This window comes from Xiphias gladius, chromosome 17 (assembly GCF_016859285.1).
Source record: "Xiphias gladius isolate SHS-SW01 ecotype Sanya breed wild chromosome 17, ASM1685928v1, whole genome shotgun sequence".
Taxonomy (NCBI): domain Eukaryota; kingdom Metazoa; phylum Chordata; class Actinopteri; order Istiophoriformes; family Xiphiidae; genus Xiphias; species Xiphias gladius.
In genome coordinates, this window is record NC_053416.1 from 14,612,338 (window position 1) to 14,637,948 (window position 25,611).

General features: G+C 38.8%; 1 protein-coding gene across 2 annotated transcripts; it reads left to right on the plus strand.

Moving 5' to 3' along the window:
* The first annotated feature begins 1,241 nt into the window (after positions 1-1,241).
* ap2b1 (adaptor related protein complex 2 subunit beta 1) lies at positions 1,242-24,081 on the plus strand. 2 transcript variants are annotated; one of them, XM_040150504.1, is made up of 22 exons: positions 1,242-1,352; positions 4,958-5,012; positions 5,244-5,349; positions 5,612-5,747; positions 6,165-6,410; positions 7,464-7,654; positions 7,748-7,969; positions 8,639-8,759; positions 9,241-9,336; positions 9,680-9,795; positions 10,076-10,241; positions 10,669-10,767; positions 11,126-11,385; positions 13,027-13,219; positions 14,580-14,621; positions 15,016-15,168; positions 16,495-16,640; positions 16,867-16,996; positions 17,949-18,033; positions 18,636-18,722; positions 19,833-19,987; positions 21,620-24,081. In XM_040150504.1, the coding sequence occupies exons 2-22, from the start codon at positions 4,976-4,978 to the stop codon at positions 21,692-21,694; spliced, it is 2,862 nt and encodes a 953-aa protein (XP_040006438.1). In that variant the 5' UTR covers positions 1,242-1,352; positions 4,958-4,975; the 3' UTR covers positions 21,695-24,081. The 2 variants fall into 2 exon arrangements, with proteins under 2 accessions (XP_040006438.1, XP_040006439.1); XM_040150505.1 differs by lacking the exon at positions 14,580-14,621 and having other exon boundaries at positions 21,620-21,694.
* Positions 24,082-25,611: the final 1,530 nt, after the last annotated feature.

The following is a 25,611-nucleotide window of genomic DNA, read 5'->3' on the forward strand; positions in this document are numbered from 1 at the left end:
GGGTATACACTGTTTGGAGTCAAATATTACCAGAGCAGTCAGCAGGATCTTGGATAAATCTACCGTTCAGTACAAAAGCTAAAACCTAAATGGAAAAGCATGACAGATATAGACACTTAGAAGTGATGCTTCCCACAGCACAGTACAAAGGATGTACTAGCTGCAAAGTGCCACATGTTTAAGTTTCTGATGTTTTTGTGATACAAGACATTGTGTGCACAAAATGCACTTTGTGGCACTAAATATTACATTACATGCCATGGAATGCAGAGAATAAAATTTATTTGGGCTAGTGTGTATTGTATGTTGTGACCATCACTCCATCACTGTAGATCACCTAGATATATGCCACTAAATGCAAAGACTTTTACTGAAGCTTCCACTCCAGTTAAACCTGGGGGACCCAGGAAAGTTCTGCTAAGGACATTTCTGAGAGAAATGTTTTACTTTTACTCTACCAGATTATCTGGCAGCTATAGATATTTTGTAGATTTGGATTTTACATACAAACCATACTGTAAGGTCAATTTATATAATATGATGGATTAAACTGCCCAACACTACGTTAAGTAGTCAATAATACCTCCACCTCGACCTACTACATTCAAATGTTGCTTACATGTTAATGCAGCAATAATAATTGTCTAATAATATAATGCATTAACCACACAATTTAATATTATCACAGCCCGAAAGCGACAGTTCTGTACAATGAGTTCATTTACTTTTAATTCATGAAATGCATAATACTTGTGTATCCCTGGTTTCCACGCTGACAGTCAGGACATCGTTGAGATCCCAACCAAACCTTTCCTCTCGTGCTACATTCATAACTATTGGAAATTGCGGCACCATAACCAGTCACGCCCGAGATCCATTGAATAGCATATAAATCTAAATCTCAATTTAGATACAGCGTTTGCACTGATTGATGTAACTTGTGAACTTATACGACAGTGGAACAGAGTGATCTATCCACATCAACTACTTGCTGTCGGTTATGGGTGGTGTCTCTGCCCTCGGTTGCTTTGCTGTGTGTGGTGTGTCCTGTCCTTTGCGTACATATACAGTATAGTGCCTTTTTACTGTTCGCAGATCCAAACCATATAAAATCTAACAATAGCTGTCTATAAAGCATTGGATCAGTCGAATTCGTCTTTGGCACAACATATCCCGATATGCAAGACTTCCTTGGAAGCTCAACTCAAAAGAGAAGTTGTCCAGTTTCCGGTGACAGTGAACGTACTATCACAATCCAGACACTCCATCTTCCTCCAGCCAGGCAAAGGGACCAACCTTCGTTTTACATCCACTGTAATTTAATATATTCCCGCTGACATACACTAAACCAGGTATATGAAATATTTTCCAGTTCGTCGTTTCTGTAACGTCATTGCCATTTGTGTGTGAATTTGTGTCGATCCGTGTTTGTTGGGCAGCTCATCACCTACATTAACGTTAACATAGCTCCTGTCAGCAGCAATGGAAAATGGGCCGCTGGTCACTTTTCTTTTTTGATAACAGATTACGGCTGTAACGTTACAAGTCACACCCGACTAGCAGAAAAGACTGAAAGCTTGCTGATGCTGGTTACCTCATAGTTGGCAGGGTCTGTGGTTTGTCGTTATTAGCCAGCTAGCATCGCTAGTCTTGGGGTAGCGTTAGCTGCAATCATTTAACTGATGCATTTAGCATCCCGCAGGCTAGCGTACGTTAGCAAAGCTAAACTGTTATGGTTATAGTTAATTGTAGCTAACTTGATGAGAGGTCAAACGTTCTCACCGCCAGAAACATTTTGTCTTAAATGTCCCGACTAATTTAGGTTAAGCGATAGTTTAACGAGGGAATAGATTATATATAACTAACATGCAACTGCTAAGGTTAACAGTTAACATTAAATCCATAACCGGTACGTTAGCTATGTAACGCAAGCTAGCTAACATTTGTAATGAAGTTAACCTTAAAACATAAAACCAAATATTCAAGCAAAAAAAAGTCTTACTGTAAGAGCTCGTTTTTGTATTTAACATTGAATATGTTTGTGTAGCATCCTGTAAACGGTGCAAAACACCAGAGACCTAGTTATACGGAAAAAAAACCCCTAACTTGTTCATGAAATTAGTCCATAGTCGGCTGTTACCTTTTTTTCTGTGTTCGCGATTTCAGTTTGTGTTGTATTTGTTTATTTGGACGATTGGTCAAATATAAATAACCTGATGATGACATAAACTATGTGGCCAAAAGTACGCGGACACATGAATATTTCAACCACACGTTATTGTTGAATACTTTAGTCCAAAACCATGATCCTTTTTATGTGAGTGTAACAGCCTCCACTCTTCTAGGAAGCATTTCTCAATATTGTGAAACCTGACTGCAAGGGATTAATTGCTCCCATTCAGCCACAAGAGCATTAGCGAGGTAGGGAACTGATAATGGGTGATACGGTCTGGTTCTCAGTCGGCCTCATCTCAAAGGTGTTGGATGGGGTTGAGGTCAGAACTCTGTCTGTGAAACCATTCTTTTACATCCTTGGTCACAGGGGGCACTGTCATATGGAGAAAGGAATTGGCCATCCACAAACTGTTGCCTTAAAGTTGGAAGCAAACCTCCTGGACTGAAGACGAGGTCCGACTGTAGCCATAGCCACTATCTGTGACCACAGCAAGAGTTGGCATGACCTTTGCTGTGGTTATAGCCATTTATGGCTTTGGCTAAGGCTAAGGCTGCAGCTATTGCTGTGACTAACATTAGCTGTGACTGTGATTGGTTAGCTACTATTACAACATATATGATAGTAACACTGGCCAAGGCATGGTTGTAAAGCCAGACACTCCTGCCAGGATTTAAACCTAGTGCTTCCTTCAGATATGACAGGTGTGATGCCAGTACACCCCTGGAGTTCAGGAATAGCTTCATCTCAATGCTTGGCCAACAATGTCAATTCACACCAGCATGTAGGTTAATTAGTGTTACTCATTCAAAACAAAGCCTGACCAAAACAGCCAATAGCTACATCCATAGCCATAATCACAGCAACAGCAGTTCCCATAACTATAGCTATATCCATAGTCTAATGATGGACTGTTTCTACAGTTACATCTGCAGTCACAATCAGCAGCAGCCAGTCATAATAATTAGCTTCTGCTGGATATCATAACATTGCAATAGTAGAGACTTGTAGAGAAGTTACCTCCAATTACCATGATATACTTATGTCTATGTTACTTTGGACTTATAATATAATAATAATCATAAATGATATGACTCAGTTACCGTTAATACCAATTTATGAGCATATATCATTCACAACCTACAGTGGAAAACAACCTAACATTGGCTAACATTAGCTAACATTAATTAACTTTGCAGTAATAACACTGCCAAATTACTGTCTAGTTTAAGTAAAATGCATTTATCATGAAGTTGACATGACTGCTAAAGTGTCACAAAAGTTACCTGTGATGCATGCCAAACTATGAATTAAGCTATTTTTCAGCGCCTAGCCTGCACCATTCCCTACAGCCAGGTACAGGCAGCCACAGCACTGGGCACGCCCACTCACCCTGTGGTTGCAGCCAGTGGCTATGACAACAGTCAGAGCTTAGCCCTGCTGCAATCTTGTCTAAAATATCACTGTATGCTGTAGCATTAAGAGTTGCCTTTATTGGAGCTAAGAGACCTACCCCGAACAATGAGAAACAGCCCCAGACCATTATTCCTCTTCCACCAAATATCACAGTTGGCACTGTACATTTAATTAAATTGGGTTCTCCTGGTGTTTGCCAAACCCAGAATGGTTTATCACACTGCCAGCATGAAGCCTGATTCATATCTTCATATCAAATCAGACAGCATATTTTCACCACCCAGCAGTCGAACAGTGGTGTGCTATACACCATTTCAGCCAACATTTGGCAATGTACATCAAGATCTTAGGCTTGTGTGCATCCACTCCACCATGGAAACCCATGTCATGAAGCTGCCGTTGAACAGTGCTGACACTGCTTCCTTAGGCAGTTTGGGACTTGCTAGTGAGTAGTGCACCTGAGGATTTTAAATGATTTGTAGTGCACGTCAGCACTTGAAGGTCCCATTCTGTGAGTATTTGGTTCACAGGAAGAACTGTTTCCTCTTTATGTTTCCACTTCAAAATAATGGCACTTTTAGGTGACTGGGGCAAACCTAGCAGGGCAGAAATTTGATGAACTGACATATGGGAAGATGGCAACCTTGGACAGTGTCACATTGAAAAACACTGAGTACAACCTACTCCAGCAGAGATTACAGGGCTGTATGTTTTATTTTATGCACCTGCTAGCAATGGCTAAATTAGCTGAGCCCACTAATTAACGGGTTGTCCACATACTTTTAACTATATAGTATATTTCCCTTGCAGTTATGCTGGAGTTTCAATAAGAAGCTAACATGTCAGTAGGAAACAAAAGGGTGTTGTGTGTTTTACTTTTCATAGTAGGAGCCTGTAATCTTAAATTCTATAGAAAAATTTGAAAAGAGAGAAATGCCAGCAGCTATACAGGGAGAAACGCTATGCATCTATATCTATATTAAAATGATAATTAATACTGGAAAATGCAATCCAAAATACCAATATTGTTGTAAACTTTTGAATGTAGTATTAAAATCTAATTTGCATCTGTATGTACTAATTGCAGATTATAGAAATGTGAATGAAAAAGCCATTTCAGCCAAATTAGGTAATGTTGCAGGCAGCACAGATGAACTAAATGAGCCTCATGGAACTAGTGTGTGATGTGATTATCATTACGCCTCATTGTGACACACCAGATCAGGGAGGAAGGGACAGTGAAAACCAATGGATATTGAATGAGGAAATGAACTCTCATTTTTTGCAAACAGGGAACTTGGGAAGGGTTAAAGGTAATCATTAATGCAAATTTTGCTGATGGGATAAATGTGTATTTCTTCTTTACAGACTTAAAGGACCACAGTCATGACGGACTCCAAATATTTCACAACAAACAAAAAAGGTGAGTAAAGAAGGCAGTGATGCTGAGAAATTGGACTAGCTCATTAGACTGTGTTTTTATTTGTGATTTTCAATCTATCTAGGGAAGAATTCATTTAACCCTTAAACAATCAGTTTTCTCTCATTTCCACTTCAGGCAGCTTTAAGGTTGGAAAACACATCTTATTTCACACTATCTGACAGTATACTCAAACTGTGCTGCGCTCAACTCCCTTTGTGATTCCTCTTTCAGGGGAGATCTTTGAACTGAAGGCAGAGCTGAACAATGAGAAGAAGGAGAAGAGAAAAGAGGCAGTGAAGAAGGTCATTGCAGCCATGACTGTTGGCAAGGATGTCAGGTACAACATAAAATTTTAACTCTGAGATAAACCAGAAAGTCCTAAAAATTAATTCTATAAATTATTATTTTATAAAGTCACAAAAATGAGGACCACGATCAGGATGTTGACCCTTTTACCACTTTCAGACTATATAACAATACTTCTGAAAGTGTATATTGGCCCTTAGGGTGACTTGTCACATTGCTCATGATGTAAACATAAGACCAGCCTTGACGCCTCACACTAATATTTTGACCAAGTCCTTTTGCTCTGCTGTCAGTTCTTTGTTTCCAGATGTGGTGAACTGCATGCAGACTGACAACTTGGAACTGAAGAAGCTGGTTTACCTCTACTTAATGAACTATGCCAAGAGCCAACCTGACATGGCCATCATGGCCGTCAACAGCTTTGTCAAGGCAAGGCCCTAAATGAACTTGATTTCTTTTTTCAACTGTGTATAATACTGACAGGGTTTCCTAAACTGTGACTACATCTACACTAGTGCTACACTAAATCTAACAATAAAATGCTGTTGTTTTTTTCCCCCCTTCCATGCTCAAATGAGAAAAGATGTACTTTCAAATGTAGCTGGCATAGTGTGGACATGACTGTGAGTCCCACAGGCCAGGGAAAGTTAACATTCACATGCAGTTTTGAGATGTGTTTTCCAGACAAGAAAAGTAATGAATTTTACAAGGCCTTAGAATTGTGCTGACTTAGTTATGGAAAGAAATGTAATTTCTCTTTTGGGTCACACTGGGAACTTCCCCCAATGAAATCTAATCAGTTTCAGCTTTTAAAACCAAAAATGCCTTGCTTGTCCTGCTCACCAGGACTGTGAGGACCCCAACCCTCTCATCCGGGCTCTGGCCGTCCGCACCATGGGCTGCATCCGGGTGGACAAGATCACAGAGTACCTGTGTGAGCCTCTGAGGAAGTGCCTGAAGGATGAAGACCCGTATGTGAGGAAGACGGCAGCTGTTTGTGTGGCGAAACTTCATGACATCAATGCCCAGATGGTGGAGGACCAGGGCTTCCTCGACTCTCTAAGAGATCTCATTGCTGACTCAAATCCCATGGTACGTGTCAGACTGATGGGCAGTTTTTTTCAACCTCGGTCTTATTTTCTTAGGTTTTCATTACATGCCACAAAAAAGTCCTGAGTTTGACTAAAATTTTGGCATGTGTATATTTTCTGCTCTTCAACAAAACCCAGCAATTGGTTAGCAGAGGTGGTTTACACAGCTTGCACATTACATACTGTATATCACCAGCTGAATTACCCAATATGCTCTGTACCAGGCTGAAGTTAGTTTGCAGCGAGATATTGACCAACTGAACTCATATTTTAATGTCCGTAAATGCATGTCAATATACATACTGACATCAAAATAATGGATTGCTTAAAAAACTGGTGGATTTCTAGTTCTAAACTACCAGCTTGTACTCGTCTGCATGTGCTGCTAGAATCTGTTTCATTCCTCCTGACCACCACTGACAATGTGTAATAACTTGATATCCTTCACCTGCATCTCTGCCAGTCATCCAGAATGGACAGAACTGCAGAATTCAAAAGGTTTTATTTTTCAACATTGCAACGTGCTGCTTTTCCTAATTACTGAAAAGCAAATGCACAGTGTGATTGATCAATCTATCATTGTCACCTGCTGAGCTGAATCACCAGGTGATCAATTTAGTTACTATCTGACAAAGTAAAGATTAGCCTCACTCACTGATTACATGGCCTTTACTTTGTAATGCAGCACCTAACATTACATAGAATTCATATACCGCTAATTTTTCCCCTCCAATAGAATGAGTCATTCATGTCTCAGTCATGTTATTGTCTCTATAATTTAAATAATATATCATTTAGCATAATTCAGTCAACTGCACCATTTTTTAAAAGTAAACAGATTACAAGTTACAGATTAAAGAAACGACTCTGTAGCTGCATTAATTGTGTTTGATGACACGTTTTGACTGCTGTTAGAATTTGCCTGAATTTAATTTGGATTATAGTGGTTAGCAGTGCGTTCTTGTAACCTTTAAAGATGTATTTATACCAATGAAGATGATGATAAAATTCCCATCCTTTAAACTTCTCATCACAGACAGTCTCTGTCTTTTAGGTTGTGGCAAATGCGGTTGCTGCCCTGTCGGAGATCAGTGAGTCTCACCCCAATAGCAACCTGCTTGACCTCAATCCCCAGAACATCAACAAGCTACTGACAGCCCTCAATGAGTGCACAGAGTGGGGACAGATCTTCATCCTGGACTGTCTGTCCAACTATAACCCCAAGGATGAGCGCGAGGCCCAAAGGTAGCAATCATGTCAACAAAATGACATATTTTTTAATGTAACTAGTTAATTTTTCTTTACTGGGAATCACCTTTCTCTGTTTCCTTTTCAAAGCATCTGTGAGCGTGTCACTCCCCGGCTGTCTCATGCCAACTCAGCAGTGGTGTTGTCGGCTGTCAAGGTGCTGATGAAGTTCTTAGAGCTGCTGCCCAAGGAATCCGACTACTACAACACCTTGCTGAAGAAGTTATCCCCACCACTGGTCACCTTGCTCTCCGGAGAGCCGGAGGTCCAGTATGTGGCTCTGAGGAACATCAACCTCATTGTCCAGAAAAGGTGTGTGATCACAAACACCAGAAACTTGGTTGTAATTTCAACTGCAGTGGGCTTTATATTTCTACTACCTATGATAAACTGTATTGGCCTGAAAGTAAGTCGAACCCCCCACCCCCCTGGCAGTACCCTTTCTTGAATTAAGACTTAAATTAAGACTAAATTACAGTAAGTTAACAACCAACTAACATAAAATAATCACATTTTAAACAGTTCCTTACAATAACAATAAAATACAGTAAAGAAAACAAAGTGTTCAGTGTTAGTCTCAAAATAATCAGACTGTTGTCTTTGGCTCAACGCCTTCTAACATGATATTCTTTTAGTATACCTGGGCTTAGTAGACACTCATCAAACACACAGGTAGAAATTTGCTAGCCTAGCAGCATGAAGGCTACAAACAATCCATAATACAGCAGTCTCTTACAGTAAGAGCTGGTAGTCACTCTATTCAGAAGGAACATTGGCTGTTGTAAATGTCTAGTCCTTAAATAGAATTAGACTCCCTCTTTTTCAAATGTAATATTGACAAAGAAAAACCATTGTCATATATTCAGGTCAGTAATATAATTATGTCTTCTTGAGTACAATCACACCCAAATTCCTCAGTGACATGTTTCTTTTGGATCAGGTCTTGCCACAGTCTAGTGTGTAATGTGTTAATGTGTGCAGGCCTGAGATCCTGAAGCAGGAGATCAAGGTGTTCTTTGTCAAGTACAACGACCCTATCTATGTGAAACTGGAGAAACTGGACATCATGATCCGCTTGGCCTCTCAAGCCAACATTGCCCAGGTACCCTACATGAAACACAACTACGTGGTAACTTTGTATAGAGGATAATTTTGCTACAAAGGGTTTTGTTCTCTTTACCAAGTATGGTTTATAGTAACAAATATTCTATCAGCGTATGTCCATAGAGTGTATACTTGCATGTGTGCATGATTGCAGGGAGTGACATTTATTGAATTTTTCAGTATTGTATTTGGCCTTTCGGGTCTAAAAAGAACCAATATGTAATTTCACTGCTTTTTGTATGTATACCACTATGTATGGTATACTGCATTGAAATGAACTACATTAATAGATTAACCTTTTTTTGTTTAAATCATGTTGTTTGTTGTTAAGACAACGTCAAATTAAATGTAAAATGTTATTAAAGGCATGAAACTGGAACAAAAACAGTGAAATTGAATCACAACTAAAAAAAAAAAGCTAAATATATGTATGTTGTGTTGCGTATACATACAGTATATTTCCCTGCCGTCGCTTTTAGGTCCTGGCTGAACTGAAGGAGTATGCCACAGAGGTGGATGTTGACTTTGTGCGCAAGGCTGTACGAGCCATCGGACGTTGTGCCATCAAAGTGGAGGTAAGAAATGCCACCATCACTGATCTCTCACAGAAACTGCTTCAAGTTTTAAAATCCACTTTAAATCTGCTCTAGTATCAGCATCTTGGCTTTGTCAGCCCTTTGCAATATGTATTAATCCATGCAACAGAAGTCTGACTGCATCTGTTTATTTATGTATTTGGTTCCTTCTTGACATTTCAATCTCCCACCTTGCTCCAATTTTGTGATTAAAAAAATTACTATGAATGAAGCATAACTTCTAGCCAGTGTAAACAAAATGAAAGTATGTTATATTGTGAGTTATTATGACCTTTTTTCCCAAGTAAATGTGATAGGGTGCCTCTGTCTTGTTCATCTCCAGCAATCAGCTGAGCGCTGTGTCAGCACCCTGCTGGACCTGATCCAGACCAAGGTCAACTATGTGGTTCAGGAGGCAATTGTGGTCATCAGGGACATTTTCCGCAAGTACCCCAACAAGTATGTTTCCCGCTGACCCCTGAGAAAAATGCTTAACAAAGAACAACTAACTAACAAGTGTTTGACATAAACCTGTTAGTAGACATAGTCCATCCAGTACTGCAGCTTGCACGTTTCCAGTCATTATATGCTGGATAACTAGACAATATTTGAGTGCAGTCTAATTCACACAAATTTTTTTTTTTCTTTCACCTTTAAACTTGTATTATACATTGTACATTGAAGCTGTAAAGTGCTTGTAAAGTTTCCCTATGACCATTGAAATACTAGTGCTCTTCAGGTATGAAAGCATCATTGCCACGCTGTGTGAAAATCTGGACTCTCTGGATGAGCCCGATGCTCGGGCTGCCATGATCTGGATTGTTGGCGAGTATGCAGAGAGGATCGACAATGCTGACGAGTTGCTAGAGAGCTTCCTTGAGGGTTTCCATGATGAGAGTACTCAGGTGGGTTCATCATAAAAGTACATGTAAGAATTTTACTGGCAATAAACTGAGGTATACAGAAAGCATGGTAGGTCAAAGTTAAAAAAGGAAACTTGGTCTGTAAAACTGTGTCTTGTTTTTTAAATCATACCTTTTTAAACAGCTAGAATAAAAACAAGAAGTACCAGTGATTTAATCCATTTCATCTACAGTGGTTTTTCTTCTATGCATTGTAGATGTTGCTGTACTGTTATCAGTTGAATGCCGCTGGGCAACACATTTCTGTTTGGACCCATAACTACATGGACATCACCAAACATCGTCTTGTTTGGCTCTTTCCATATTTCGCTTATTTCCACCTCCCACAGCAAGAAGAAGGGATCGCAGTTTGGGAGGCATTGCACACTGAGAATGACCATAGTACAACACTGTGTGCTTTGATTTACAGGTCCAGCTCACTCTGCTGACTGCCATTGTGAAGCTGTTCCTTAAGAAGCCATCAGAGACTCAGGAGTTGGTGCAGCAAGTCCTCAGCCTGGCCACTCAGGTTAGTTTTGTCTTTTATTGTGAAGAAGTGCAGGTTTACAACTGTTTGATGTTTTATTTATTCACTGCTGGATAATGTTGCCTGTTTTTATGTAGTCTTAAAAAGGCTTGTAAATATCTGTTGTTTTTTTTGTTTTTTTGCTCATCCCATACAGACATCCCCTTAGCAACATACTGTAATTTTCAGAGGCATATCAAATTGTTTTCCCCTTTTTTTCATTTGATTATTTTTTGTTTAAGTTGGATTCCTCTTAGCTACCACCATAGTAACAGTTAGTCCAACTGTGGTCCTCATGATCTAATTCACACATAGCACATAATTTAAAGCATGTGTGTTGACCTCCCCTCCTCTTCTGCAGGACTCTGACAACCCTGACCTTCGTGACAGGGGCTACATTTATTGGCGCCTTTTGTCAACTGACCCCGTGACTGCCAAGGAGGTGGTGTTGTCAGAAAAGCCCCTGATCTCAGAGGAGACAGACCTGATTGAGCCTACCCTGCTGGACGAGCTCATCTGCCACATTGGCTCTCTGGCCTCTGTCTATCACAAACCCCCCAGTGCCTTTGTGGAGGGCAGCCACGGAATCCACCGGAAACACCTCCCTGTCCAGCACAGCAGGTCAGACACACAAACAATATGCACATTATGACGGACCCACATTTCAACTTTTCACCTGGGAGTCGTGCAACCTTTTATTATACTCACATGGCTTTGGCTGCCTTTGGCCACATTGCTGTGTGACCTCTTTGCACTCTCTTTGAAACAATCAGCATGTATTTATTTAAAGGATTTAAAAGTTTGAATCAGATTAAATATATATAAAAGTAGAAATGACTAGCAATAGTGCTGGGCAATATGACAGAATACAGTATACAGTGAGACAGTATACATCTGTCAGCCTTCATAGATTTTACATACCATTTATACCATGGTAAGTACCCCATGGTAAGTATTTTGGGAAAATTGCAAATCAATGATTCATGGCAATACTGGATTTTTTTATGATTTATACAGTTTACAGAAATTGTGATAGATGATTTAATACATATCACACACTCTTTGTAAGCAATATGCTTAAATGAAAGGTTATGTTGAAATCGTTAGTAGTTACATTTTTAAAAACGTTTCTTTTTTTCTTCCCATATCAAATTTTCAGATTTTCCTCATTGACAGTTTAAAGCCATTTCTACTATGTCATCAGCTTTCTCATCTCTGTGAGCACCATCATGCAGATCTGTCATGAAAGAAATATGTATCATACATGTGACACACAAGAATGGGCAGCTTGTAAGACAAAGACAAACATACAGTGTATGTGCCTAAGTCAACCACCAAGTTAGATCTCAGGGTGTCATTCGTAGGCTATTAAGCAATGTTGTATGGCTTTAAAGCAGTTGGTTTGGTGTAAAATGCGGCATCAATATAGGGATGGATAACACAGAGCAACATACAGTATATGTTAACTAAGAACACTCCAGTCCATATTTCATAGCAGTGCCAACTGTTCTGGAAAACAGGACATTGCTCAACACCCTGCAGATATTGCGCCATGTCTCAATGATATTAAATAGGGAAGAAATATCTTTTGTAAAAGAGGATACAGAGCTGCTTAGGAACAGAAACTAGTGGATGGAAGGTGTCATTTGGTCACTGCATGTCCAAAGTCAAACTGAATTTGGCTTTTCTAGTCTTGTTCAGTAAGAAACCTCTGTCCACAACAAGTAGAAGTTTGATCACGGAACATCATAATTGACAGTCATCCCTCTATCACTTTTCCAGTTTAGGTCTCCCAGCAGAGCAGTGTAGCACAAAGGGAGAAAATGTCCCAAACAAGATAAAAACAACCTGCAGTGTTTTGCAGGATGATGTTGCAAGCATGTGATTAAATACGACTTTAAATTCAGTAATTTAAAGACACCATGAAACGGACACTTTAAAGTTATGTCCTTCAAGATCTTCATAATAACCAAGTTTTTGATAGCATTCATAGCTATTTTTACCCATGCTGAAATACCTATTATGCCTATTATGATACTGTCAAACCTTTGACATGCTGAGAATGAGTATGTGCATTCAGCTTTGACAATGGCTCTGCTCTTCTGCATCCATTCATAAGTTTCTGTTAAGCTAATGACGTGATATCATTTTGATTTGTGGAAGTTCAAATTGAAGTTTTGAATTTCAGAACATTTCTGTTGATAATGGATCATTTTTTAAAATTCCTGTCCTTTACCAGTCTACTGTTTTTTCTTCTGACAGCATTGATACAGGTGAGAGCCCAGTGAGCAGTGGGCCAGCAGCTGCCATGGACCAGCCACATGTTATCCCCAGCCAGGGTGACCTGCTGGGTGACCTGCTCAACCTGGACCTGGGCCCTCCAGTCAATGTGCCACAGGTCTCCTCCATGCAAATGGGTGCAGTGGACCTTCTGGGAGGAGGCCTGGACAGCTTGGTGAGCCTGATCTCTCTCACACACACACACACACACACACACACGCACACGCACACGCACACACACAGATGCACAGTAATTTTCCTGTAGAGGGGAAGCATAAATGTAACTGAAAACCCAATTAGCTTTCTGTATTGTCATTGTTATTTTCTGTTTTTGCCTATCTTGGACAGTGGTTTGGCATAACGTGTCCAAAGGACAATAAGTTACAGGTGCTCACAACACATATACTGTACAGCTGTAATTAAACATAAGGATATATCTTCTGACGTAGACACAGCATTTCCAAATCTCCATGCAGCATTTTTTTAAAGTCAAAAAATGCTTTAACAAAAAAAACAAAAACGATTGGGTTGGGTGCCACAGATAGGGTAGGAAAGAAAGAAAAGAACTGAGACACATTGTTGGTTTTACTCTTTTCATTGGATTTGTCGAAAATAATAGAATTTTAGAATAACACCAGTCTCATACTTAAAATCTTTATAATGGATCAACCCTTGTTTGCCTCCTGTTATCTATTTTTTAATTTTTTTTTTTCTAAACTTAAACTCTTACTTTTGAACATACTTTATCGGAGCTGATTAACTTGAGGCTTTTTCATGGTCATCACAAGCTGACAGGATTGTTTGATAATGTGGGAGCACACTATTATAGTGTGGTACTGAGTATATAAATCAGCATTTTGGAAAAAGTTCCTAATTTAACCAGAAGAAAGTGGTATATGTCAAAATGTTGATTTGTGTGTATTTGTGCTCCTTCCTCTGATTCTTACTGTTGAAGATAAAAAAAAAGCCCACTCTTTCAGCATGAAGGGCTTGCTCAAGACACTCCATCTTATGACAGTAAATTTTTTATTCTTTGTAAACGAAATTGTGTCTCTAGGAGTTACAGTGTTCATATAAGTATGCTTGTCATTGTATTGCTAAATAATCTTTTTCGTACTTTTTGCTGTATCCAATATTATCTCTAACACAGCCGACAAATACTCTGGCCCTGAAATTTTGAAATGCGTCACTAAAATTTTTTTAAATGTTTTGAAATATACTGAATAATTTTGGTGCATCAATTTAATGAACGTAAGTATTTTTCCAACATAGAGCTTCATTGTGCCTTGTTGTATTTATACTCTGTTAATGGTCACTTTTCCACTTCACCAAGCTGCTGGACTTCTGGATAAGATCTAAAAGCCTTAGTTTAATGCCTAAAATACTCTGTGGAGTTACCATTTTCCCAGAAAGTGAGGGCTCTTCTTGATGGGTTGCGGTTGCTAAGCAAGTTTCTGTCTCTGTCTTTGTTTGTGTGTTTGGTCTGTCTGTGATGTTTGGATGCTGTCTTTTGGGGCCTCTCTTCTCTCCTGTAGCTGGGGGGAGACCTGGGCGGAGGTGTTGGGGGAAGTCCAGCAGTAAGTCAAGCCCTTCTGTTTGGCAGCCTGCCTGTTTGCATGCTGCATGCTTCCTGAATTTAACCCACCACACTCTCAAACCAACTTCTTCAAGTTTCATCAAGTTTTTAAACCTGGCTTCTCTGTCTTACACTCACATAGTTTCAATGATCTTGGTCACATTTTTTCTGTCATAAGGGTTCTGGCTAATGACATCATCTTGATATGGTTGAAATGTTCGTTTTTCCGCATAATCACCGAAGTGTTTTACTAATTGTTTCTTCCTTTGGCATGACTTAAGATTTTCAGTGTGATTCTCTTTGTAAACACTAAACTTGCCATTGATGCTTACTAAAATTATGGTTACTCAGATTGTATGTTTTCTGTATGTGTGTTTTTGTTGTGATTGCTTTAGGTGGGACAGAACTTCATCCCCTCATCTGTCCCCAGTACTTTTGCTCCATCACCTACACCAGCACCTCCGGCTGTCAGCAGTGGCCTCAACGACTTGTTTGAGCTCTCCACAGGCATGGCCATCACCACTGGAGGCTACATAGCCCCAAAAGCAGTGAGTTCAAACAACTTCATTCTAAGCAAGTAGGACAATATTCACTTGGATAATGGGTAGCACACATTCCGACAATTACAGATTCATTAAAAGCAATAGTAAACTGAAAAATTAAGCTTGGCCCAAACTGAAAGCGTTATGTTGTTTACATACATTACATTTCAGTGGATTGCAGGAAAATGAAAGTAGTATTTAGTGACTCAGGGAATCCAGGAAAATTCATAGAGCTGCAGGAATGTTTCAGAAATAATGGTTGTTTCAGGCTACTTTCTGTGTTTACTTTTGGTCATACTCAGAGACAAGAGTTTGAAATGATCATGTAAAAATCATGTTTATTTGGAAAGCTATAGGAGGCTTGCGCAAATCTCAACAGTGGAGGTGGTGAGTGCAAAGGTAATGGGCACGGGAAGGGAAATATGTCAGGTTGAAATATATTGAAATTTTCCTTTAAATAGGCTCAGGTTGGGCTTTTGAAAAATTAAAACAGTTTTGAAATTGCACACATGAACGCTTTGCACACATGAACAGAAAGTTCAGATTTTCTTTTATTTAATCACAACCTACAATATAAGAAAGTAACAGTGCATCACACACTGTGCAGTATTAAGATAACCTTTTCAGAGGGAGCATTGATTTCTCACACACACATGCTAGAGAGGTTTCCAATCTGTTAGAAAGGGTCAGGTGCTTGTAAGCCTACATGTTGTCCAAACTAGGTTGCTACAGTAAACCATTGAGGCAGTCAGCCTAATCTCACTCAAAATTTTAAGTTTCCTGGCTTCTAGTATCGTTAGGCTTATTTTATACTTTTCAAAAATTCCCAATAATTTCGGACTCATTTTCAAGCTGTCATTTTTATCCAAGATTGTAGAGAAGGTTCTTTTCAGAGTCCACAGTACGTTACAATGAGGTTAGTTTTCCTAGAATTAAATAAAACACATTTACTAGTTGGCTGTTACCTCTTGAGCACATAGTGAACATTTTGGATCAGACTTTATTCTGTTTATCAAAATGCTGCCAATGCAAGAGACTCACTTGGTGTTCAGACTGAATTTGGCACTATGTTAAAAACACATCTGCATTGATGTGGGTGTATTCAGGTACTGGTGAGACAATAAAATACAATACAGGAAGCCCGTTTAAGTAATGGATCCAATGAGTTGTAAGATTATTAAAAGCCAAAACACTGCACTGTGTTTTATAATCCTATGAGATAAGACTTAGGTCAATGCTGATGGGCCTTTGTGAGATCGCATACTCGTGGTTTAAAAGAATACAAAGTATAAACTATCCTTAGAATTGTTTACACTGATCCTTTCTAACCAGGTCTGGCTGCCTGCAGTGAAAGCCAAGGGACTGGAGATTTCTGGAACCTTTTCTCGCCGCCAGGGTCACATGTACATGGACATGACCTTCACCAACAAGGCCCTGCAACACATGACCGACTTCGCTATCCAGTTCAACAAGAACAGGTCAGTGAGATGACTCTCAGGAAAAGTCTGGTTCAACTACAATATCACTACGATCAAGCTGAATTAACATCTCTCTAAAACAGCAGAGCTGTTATATCAGATATTTTACTTTAAGCTTGGTGTACCTCATAAAATGGCAGCTGAGTGTACAGTATATACTGTAGCTGAATACAGGTACTGAACGCCACCAATTTTGTTTGTCGGTTTGTTTGTTTCTTAAATGTAGTTTTGGGGTGATCCCCACCAGTCCTCTGCCCATTCACACTCCTCTGATGCCCAGCCAGAGTATTGAGATCTCTTTGCCTCTCAACACCATTGGGCCAGTCATGAAGATGGACCCACTCAATAATCTGCAGGTACAGAAGGACTCGCTTACCAGTAGGGTTGGGCGATGTCTACCGAATTGGCATATGGCGATATCTGTAGTGAAACATTGCGATGGACGATGACATTGTCGGGCCTAGGAGGAGGGAGTGATTATCATCTAGGTGGTGTGTTCTTAACAGATTGAAAGCCCAACGCAATGTATAGAAATCAAAATCAAATAAAATGAAATGAAATTTAAAAAAGAATTATCCACAACAGTCATAGACATTTAGCATGATGCTGGGATCCACATTGTGATATCTGTCAGCCATCGCCGATAACTGACACTCCATCAGCCCAACCCTACTCATCAGCAACAAATACATTTGAGCAACAGCGGAAAACATTGGAAACTTACTGACAGTCAGTCAGCTACCTGTTGAGTATCTGTAGCTGATTTTAACTCTTAATTTTTGTGGTGTGTCCTGCGCCATTTTAACTATTTTAATCAAGGAAGCAGCTAGCCATTCCTTAAACAACTCCAAAGCAGTTTTTTTTTTTTTGCTAGAGATACTGTCCAAGGACACTTGTCCAGCAGGGACAAGTACCTTTAAACAGCAAATGACACTACCTTAGATCTTACTTTCCTACTAATCTGGTTATTCCACATTGAATTACTTTGTGATACCAAATGTGCAACTATTTACACTTGGCAGTCGTTGACCAGAAAGTTTTATTGAGGAAATTGATTTTGAGTTCACCTTTTCATTAGTAATTTTTGCAAAGCAGTTTATGCAAATAGGACAGAAGGAGTTAATATGGAATTAAACAATTTCTCTTGTTATTTTATTTAATTTCTGTTGTCACATTAAGTAATATGATAATAATTTAAACCGCAGCACATCTCAGCTCAAGTATGACGAGTAAAAGTGTAGAAACGTTGATTGTTAGACCAGAGTTATATAATGTGAAACTCAGTCTTTTTTGTTTACTTGTACATAGGTGGCAGTGAAGAACAACATTGATGTCTTCTACTTCAGCGTACTCATCCCTCTCAATGTATTCTTTGTTGAGGATGGAAAAATGGGTATGATTGTTACTCACTACTTTATAAAACAGCATCACATCTCTGGTCATACCATCACTATCACACTATTAGATCGATGGTAAATAATATCTTCCACAACCACTGAAGCAGGAATAAAATAATATTATATTGGAAAATGATTATTCATATGGTTCTCACTCTGGGTGTGAAATGCTTTATAAAATATACTTATCCCAGTGTTTAAGATAGAAAACACCACCGTGACATTTCTTAAAAATACAGAATAAAGTTAATTAAACTTATTAAAAATAGGTTTGAGCTGCAACAATGGAAGCAAATAATTGCCTTAAGATTTGAACCGTATAAGCAGCTGAAAACCAAACTGCAAAATTGAATTACTACAAAAATTTTAAATTTAAATACCACTGAATTTACAGTACTCTGTACTCAGTACTCTGTAACAGGGTCCTAAATGTGCACTTGATGTCTGCACACATGATTTGCTCAAAGACTGGCTTTTATTTGCTTCCACATGTATCAACCATCCAATAATACGTAGTGTTTTTCCGTGCGGAAAAAATCGATCCTTGGCTTTCACATCACGAATGTCGATAGAATTGTTTGTTTTTCTCCTACTTCAGAGCGACAGGTGTTCCTGGCTACATGGAAAGACATACCCAATGAGAATGAGCTACAGTATCAGATAAAGGAGTGCCACCTAAATGCAGGTAGGCAAGTTTGTTAATAAATTGCCCTCAGTTACGTAGCAGTTTTTATGTTCGGCCACCATGGTACATGGTATGTGTGAAGTTATGTCGTCATTCTGGCGTTCTGTTGCTGCAGTGAAGCTCCATACAAGCAGAATCATATTTACAACTCTTAGTGCTGACTTAAGTGCATTTTCTCCAACGGATCTGTTTTCACTTGTTCTGTTCTGGAAACAAAACCATCTAAAATGAAATATGACACCAGCTGATCAGTGTAGTTTGCCAAGGTAGCAAGTCTGCACAAAGACGAGGTGCTAAAGACAACAGGAGACAGCAAGAAGTGATTGAAACTTCCTTGCTTGCAAAACATGAAATTACTTATTAAAGCGGGTGAGTGGGCAGCATATTTTGAGCTCTTCCTCATGCAGCATTGATGATCATAAAATTAGGAGAGTAATTTTCAAGCAAACAAGTTGTCCTCTTTTGATCCATCAGCAGTCCCCAGGCTTTACGTTGAAAAGGTGTACACTCATTCCAGGACTGCACCCAGTATCACTTTAAAGACTTCATAAATGTCATCAAAAATTGTGTCTGGACTGATAACCTCCCAGCTGTTTTGCCAGCGAGAACTCATCCAAAGACCTCATACTTCTCTTTTGTGTTTTCTTTCTCCACCCACATGCCTATCTTGGGATGCTTCGACATTTCCTCTTCTCTGTACCTAAAGGACACCTTCAACTTCTTTCCTTTAATAAACTGCCCATAATTGTTCCACTATAACCTGGCAGCAGGACGGCTAACAACCCATGTTGGCTCTTCTTTGCAGGGCCCAGTTTTTTAGTATACCTGGTCAGGTTTACTGAAATCTGAAGGTTGCCAGTCACGATTCAATTAAAATCGACATAGAGCTCATTCACCTCTAATTCCCTGATGAACCTTTTGACAGTTGTAGAGTTTGCAATAGCTCATGTATACAGTAGCGAGAGTACCCATAGTGATTACGCCTCCAGTAGTGATTACAGCCTCTTGTGTGTTTGTGTTTCATATGGTTTCTTTTTGCTCAGTAATTGGATGCTAGCACCAATTGAGGTGTTTTCATTACCTTAAGTAACCTTGACTCTGGTCCTGCAGACACAGTATCAGGGAAGCTGCAGAATAACAACATCTACACCATTGCAAAGAGAAACGTAGAAGGACAGGACATGCTGTACCAGTCCCTCAAGCTAACCAATGGCATCTGGATCTTGGCTGAGCTCCGCATCCAGCCTGGCAACCCCAACTACACGGTAGAGTATAAAATAATTTGCAATCTGTTTTTACTATTTGGCTTTCAGCCATGTTTTATGGTTGTTGAATGTCCTATGATTTCCCATGGTGACATTTAGAGGGTTTACTGTACAACTCTAATGCAGGTCAGTGGATTAGAAAAAAAACAAAGCAGAATCTCAAGGTCTTGAAATGCTTTGGAATTGCAATAAATGTACAAAAGTCTAGACAACAGAATTTACTTTTTTTGGTCTTGTTTCCTAGCCATTTCTGACATTGTGTGTGTGTGTGTGTGTGTGTGTGTGTGTGTGTGTGTGTGTGTGTGTGTGTGTGTGTGTGTGTGTGTGTGTTGTAATATATAATTATAAGGAATCGGAAAGTAGTACCCAACCAGTTCCTGCATTTTATTCAAACCAATCACTGTATTACTCCACTGTCAATAATTATCAATCAAAAACTATACATAATACCTTATGATTAGTTGTGTGTTGGGAAGTACTTGTATGTAGTACATTATAGGTGTGTCTCAACGATAAGATAGATATTTAGATATTGTGTGTTCTTATACCTTTTTAATGTAAAGTATGTTGAGTTTACTTGTAATAAAATTTGTAGTCTTGACCTTTGTCAAGCAGGCTCAGTCCAAAAAAAAGAAATCTCAATATGGTTACCAAAAAAAAAGGCACATTGAGAACCAGGATTTATTCCATGTAGGGCTGCAACTAACATTTATGTCTATTATAGATTCATCTGCCCGTTATTTATTTATTTATTTTATTAACTGTTAGTTCATAGAATGTCAGCAAGTAGTGAAAGAAATGCTCATCTTAGTTTCCCAAAGTCCAAGGTGACATCCTCTGATGTCCTATTTTGTCCGACCAACAGTCCAAAACCCAAAGAGATGCAGTTTACAGGGATCTAGAACTGAGAGAAGCAGAAAATCTCCACATTGAAGAAGTGAGATCCAGTGAATAAGTAGCATTTTTCACTTTTATTGCTTGAAAAATAGCAATTGTGATTAATAGATTGTCAAAATAGTTGCATATTATTTTTCTAACTATGGTATCCACTACACATCACATAAACCTTCCATCAGCTGTCTCCCTGTAATAATTTTTTCCACACTGAGCAGTTGCTAACCATCCAGAACAAGGGCTAATTTTATTAGTTTTAGTATCTACCTAAAAACGCTGCTGTTTACCCTTGGTATTTCCATGAGTGGTGTCGAATCCAAAATGAGTCCTCTCCTAATTCCTTAGACAGTTTGTTGTCATGCTTATCCGTTCAGCAGACCTTGCTAATTTTCTCAATCCTCTTTATGACAAAGAAAAAATTAGTTGCCTTGTTTACAAACGGTGCAACAGAGCATTCAATAGATCAATCACATTTTACAAATGCTCTCACTGGAGTAAAAGGCACAGCCTGCTGCAAAGTTTGAATTTGGAGGGTTCATTTTGGATCAAAGGTTAAAATTTTTCCCACATTCGAATTGTAATTCAACTTGTGTGACAGAACTAATGATCCATGGGTTGTTAGTCCTGAACTGTGCAGTATAAGACATGTGATTAGGCTCTTAAAACAGCATCTTTCGGACAGAGAATGTTTGAGCGAAGGTGGCTCCCGTTGTAACTCTGATTTTTCTGATTTTACAGCTGTCTCTCAAGTGTCGGGCACCTGAGGTTTCTCAGTACGTCTACCAGATGTACGACTCTGTGCTGAAGAACTGACCTGCTCTAACACTTAACCACTCTGCTTCATCCTTACAGCAAACAGCAGTGTTTTGTCTTTTTCTGTCACCTGCACAGCTTACTGCCAAAACAAGGGAATCCAGACAGTAAATGATGGATACGGCATAAGTTTTGAATATTGGAATATTTTCCCTCTGAGTGAATCAATGAGGCAAATCTCACCATACTGTAGTTCTGTATAATTTACTGAAGTTAAACATACTGTTGATGTTTCCTTTATTTTGGCAGTTGAAGGCATTACTGAATTCTCTTACTAGACTCCCCATTTCGATTTTTACTTCCCAGTGAAAACGTGTCTATCATTCCATCCTTAACTTAGTGTCTTAATGTTGTTAAGATGTGATGATGAGGTGAAACTGTCCTGAGTGGAAAAAAAATCTCCCCACTTTCCATGAAGCCATTGTTTTTTGATTTTATTTTATGCGGTGTGGCTTCTTTTGGTTTGGGTTCATCTTTGATACTGGCTTAGCTTCAGTTGTACCCACATAATAATACCAGTGTTAATTTGTTCCTTTTGTCTTTAATGTATGAAGAGTTAAACCAGTAATGTGTTTTTCTGTTCTACAGCAGGTTAGACTCCTGGAGGTCATGGTTTACGATTACTTCCAGAGACATGCTCAAAAAAAAAAAACATTATACATCATTGATCAGCAGATTTATTGCTGTTTTTCCTGTCATGACTTTAGCGCAGCTTGTTGTATGTAATAGGATTACTTACATAACTTTAGGCAGAAATGTTACTTGTTCCACCATGAATGAAACATTGCACAATAATTGGAAAGCTTTAGGTGAAATTCCAAAAAGTTGGAAAAAGAAAATTTAGACCAGAGATTACATAAGTAATAGCATTTTACTGCTGCTTCCCACCTGTAAATTATCTTACCCACATGAATGTTTTTCATTAATCTGATGTTTTTTACTCGTGCCATTTGTGGTCTATCTGGCAGAGTGAAGGCATGTAGCGTTGGATGGCTACAGTGTGCTAATGCTCTGCAGGTGGTAAAACAGTTCCTGCCGAGGTCTTTATGACAAAGATCTCTTTCCATCAGCCCTCACCACATGCTGTCTTGATTGGCACTCCACCTACTGAGAAACATCTCTAAATTCAAAAAACAAACAAAACCTTACACCATGTGGAGCAACTTCAGTGGAACTGCTCTGGCATAATAGAGCTAATTTTTACATAGTTATAGTCAAGTCGTGTTAAAGACTGTAGAATACATTCAGTGTAGTGAGTATGTCTGCAGGCTATGTAAATGAAGGGATACAAACCTCCAGTAGAACAGACAGTTAGGAGGCTTCTGACTGGCAAGTAGCGTACAGTACATTTGTGGGTTTAAATTCCTGGACAAAATTGCAAGGTTGCCGTTATTTTAAACTTGTACGTCTACGCTTATTAGCTCGGAACCACTACACAAACCACAGCAGCTATTGTTTATGTGTTCACACACCAGTGCCACTCCAATTTAAGAATGATATTTGCTAATTGATTTCAAATGTATTTTTTTTACAATAGCCCCATTTACTGCAACCACATAGTTGTACACGGCTTTATTCACCCGTATTGTCATTCCTATTTATTATGCATCTACCTCTGCGTTAATTTTGCAGTAGCTTCAACCCTGTAATGTGCTTTAAATGTTTTTAGCTTTTCTTTTGATGCCAGTATTGTTTTTGTAATCTTCATGCTTTTGTTGTCAAGCCAGTCTAAACCTGTGGCAAGTCAGCCAAACCAGTCTCACAGGACCAAGAATTCAAACAAATTAAATGCCAAGTTCATGTTTTAATACCCTAGTGTCAATATAACCTTCTAATGTTGGTGTTGTGTGTGCTATAGAACATTAGAGTGCATACACACTAAGACCCAGAGTTGCCCTAGTACATTGTAGTCTAGTGATGGTGGTAGTTAGTGTAGCTAATAAATTAAATTGTTTTGGTATTGCCCTGAAAATGAAATGAAGCCTTTCCTCTATCTATTCAACAGAAAAGGCTTTTTTCAGCGCATCAGTTGTGTTGGTGACACTATTTTCATACATGATATTGTAAAAATACATTTATGTGCCTGCATGAGCTCACTGTCCATTTTATTCTTTTTCATTTAGGCTGTGGATTTGCTCCATTTAAAAACTAATCTCCCAACTTCATGTCTCTATTGTAGATCTCATGTTTTTTAAGCAGCATTGTCTCTAGGACTCCCACATACAGAAGTCTATCCAAAACTGTTGCCAGCAATAGAGAATTTATGGAGAGAGCTACCATACCATCTTATGAAATGGAATATTTCTAGCATCATTGCTGTAACCCTGTTGTAAATGATTTGTTATTGAAACAGTACCACATCTTATGTCAATAAATTGTGAAACTCATGATGCATCATTGTGCGATCAGAAGTATTTATCACCACACAAGCACGTCACCAGGGGCCCGTACCACAATCCACGATTACTGGGTTAGCCAGCTATTGTAATTTAGCTTAACTCAACTTTTTATTATTCCTGTGTGCCATAAAGCTCCATTGTTGTCCGAGAACTATTAAAAGGAAAGTATGTATTCATGGCCCATGATTAAATATTTCTGCTCTCAGGAGGTACATAGTGAAACGAGGCAGAGGGGCACAGACTGGGTAGGGAGGGAAACGCTGTTAGTTTTAGTCTTTTGTCAAGTTTTAGTCTTTTGGGATCTGTCAACAATAACAAAAATAGAAAATATTGCCAGCCTTATCCTTTAACTGAGATGGAACATAATGGCATGCCATTCTGTACCACTAAGGCTGGAAACCCATAACCCCTTAACCCCAGGCTCACTCCTTGCTGTTTTTTTTTGTTTTTTTTGTTTTTTTCAAATAAGTAACACCAGGTTCCACATTATTACTGTCTTGTAAATGGACCATGTGTCCAAATCTGTTTTTAAATGTATTTATTTTACTTTAAATTAGTTTAAACCTTGCACACGTGGTGCATATTGCTGAACAAAATTGTGCATAATCACTGCTACTGTCACACACAACCCTAGGACCAGGTAGTGTCCCAGAAAAGAAGTGCTGATTGTAATCATCATCCTTTTCCAATAAAAGGACAAGTAGCAACAAGCACAGAGCCACATGTTTACAGATTTTTTCTTTTTTTTTAAGCGAACATATAAACATTGGGGGTGAAACAAAATTGGACAAATTTATTTCCTATTTTTAATAGAAAGCACAATAACGGATCCTACAGATCTACAGATTGATTTAGCTTATGGTGGGGAAAAATGTTCTATAAAACCTTTAACAGTATAGAGAGTTGATCATGACAAAGGGCTATGTGTCTTGATCTACACCTTAGTTTATAATTTCAACATGATGACCATGACCTCCCCTTGACTCTGTTGTATACCTGTCAAAGAAAACAATTGAGGAAAACTTTGTAATGCAAAGACTGAACATTACCTGCATAAATCAAACTATTCTTTTCAAATATTAAACATTATACAGAGTTGAGCCTAACAACTACATGTTTGTTTAACATCTCCACATGACTACCACAACCTTCCCTAGATTACATTGTGTACGCGTCAACGTTGAGGTGGGCGACATCTGACACCAACATAAGCACATCATTGCAACCAAAAAGACGAAAAACGTAACCTTCAAGCCTGAATTGAACCAGCAATTTAAATATAATTACTGTTCTGAAAATACAGTCCTCCACTTTACCAGCTGAGCTATTGAAGGGAGAGCATGTCATTCAATTGTTCAGCTTTTGCAGGGAGTTACACACAGACTCCACAACCTCGCCTCGACTAAGTTGTATACAAGACCACGTTGAGATTTTAAAAAAAAAATCAAACATTGAAACCTAATTCTCTTTAAAGTATTGTTTTTACATTCATGTAATCTGAACAGGTATATATGACAC

Bases quoted from the DNA above. Each gene is read 5' to 3' on its own strand.
- ap2b1 (XM_040150504.1), top strand. From the start codon at position 4,976: ATGACGGACTCCAAATATTTCACAACAAACAAAAAAG. The intron at 7,970-8,638 runs GTGTGTGATCAC...TAATGTGTGCAG, and splicing joins AACCTCATTGTCCAGAAAAG to GCCTGAGATCCTGAAGCAGG. The intron at 11,386-13,026 runs GTCAGACACACA...TTCTTCTGACAG, and splicing joins CTCCCTGTCCAGCACAGCAG to CATTGATACAGGTGAGAGCC.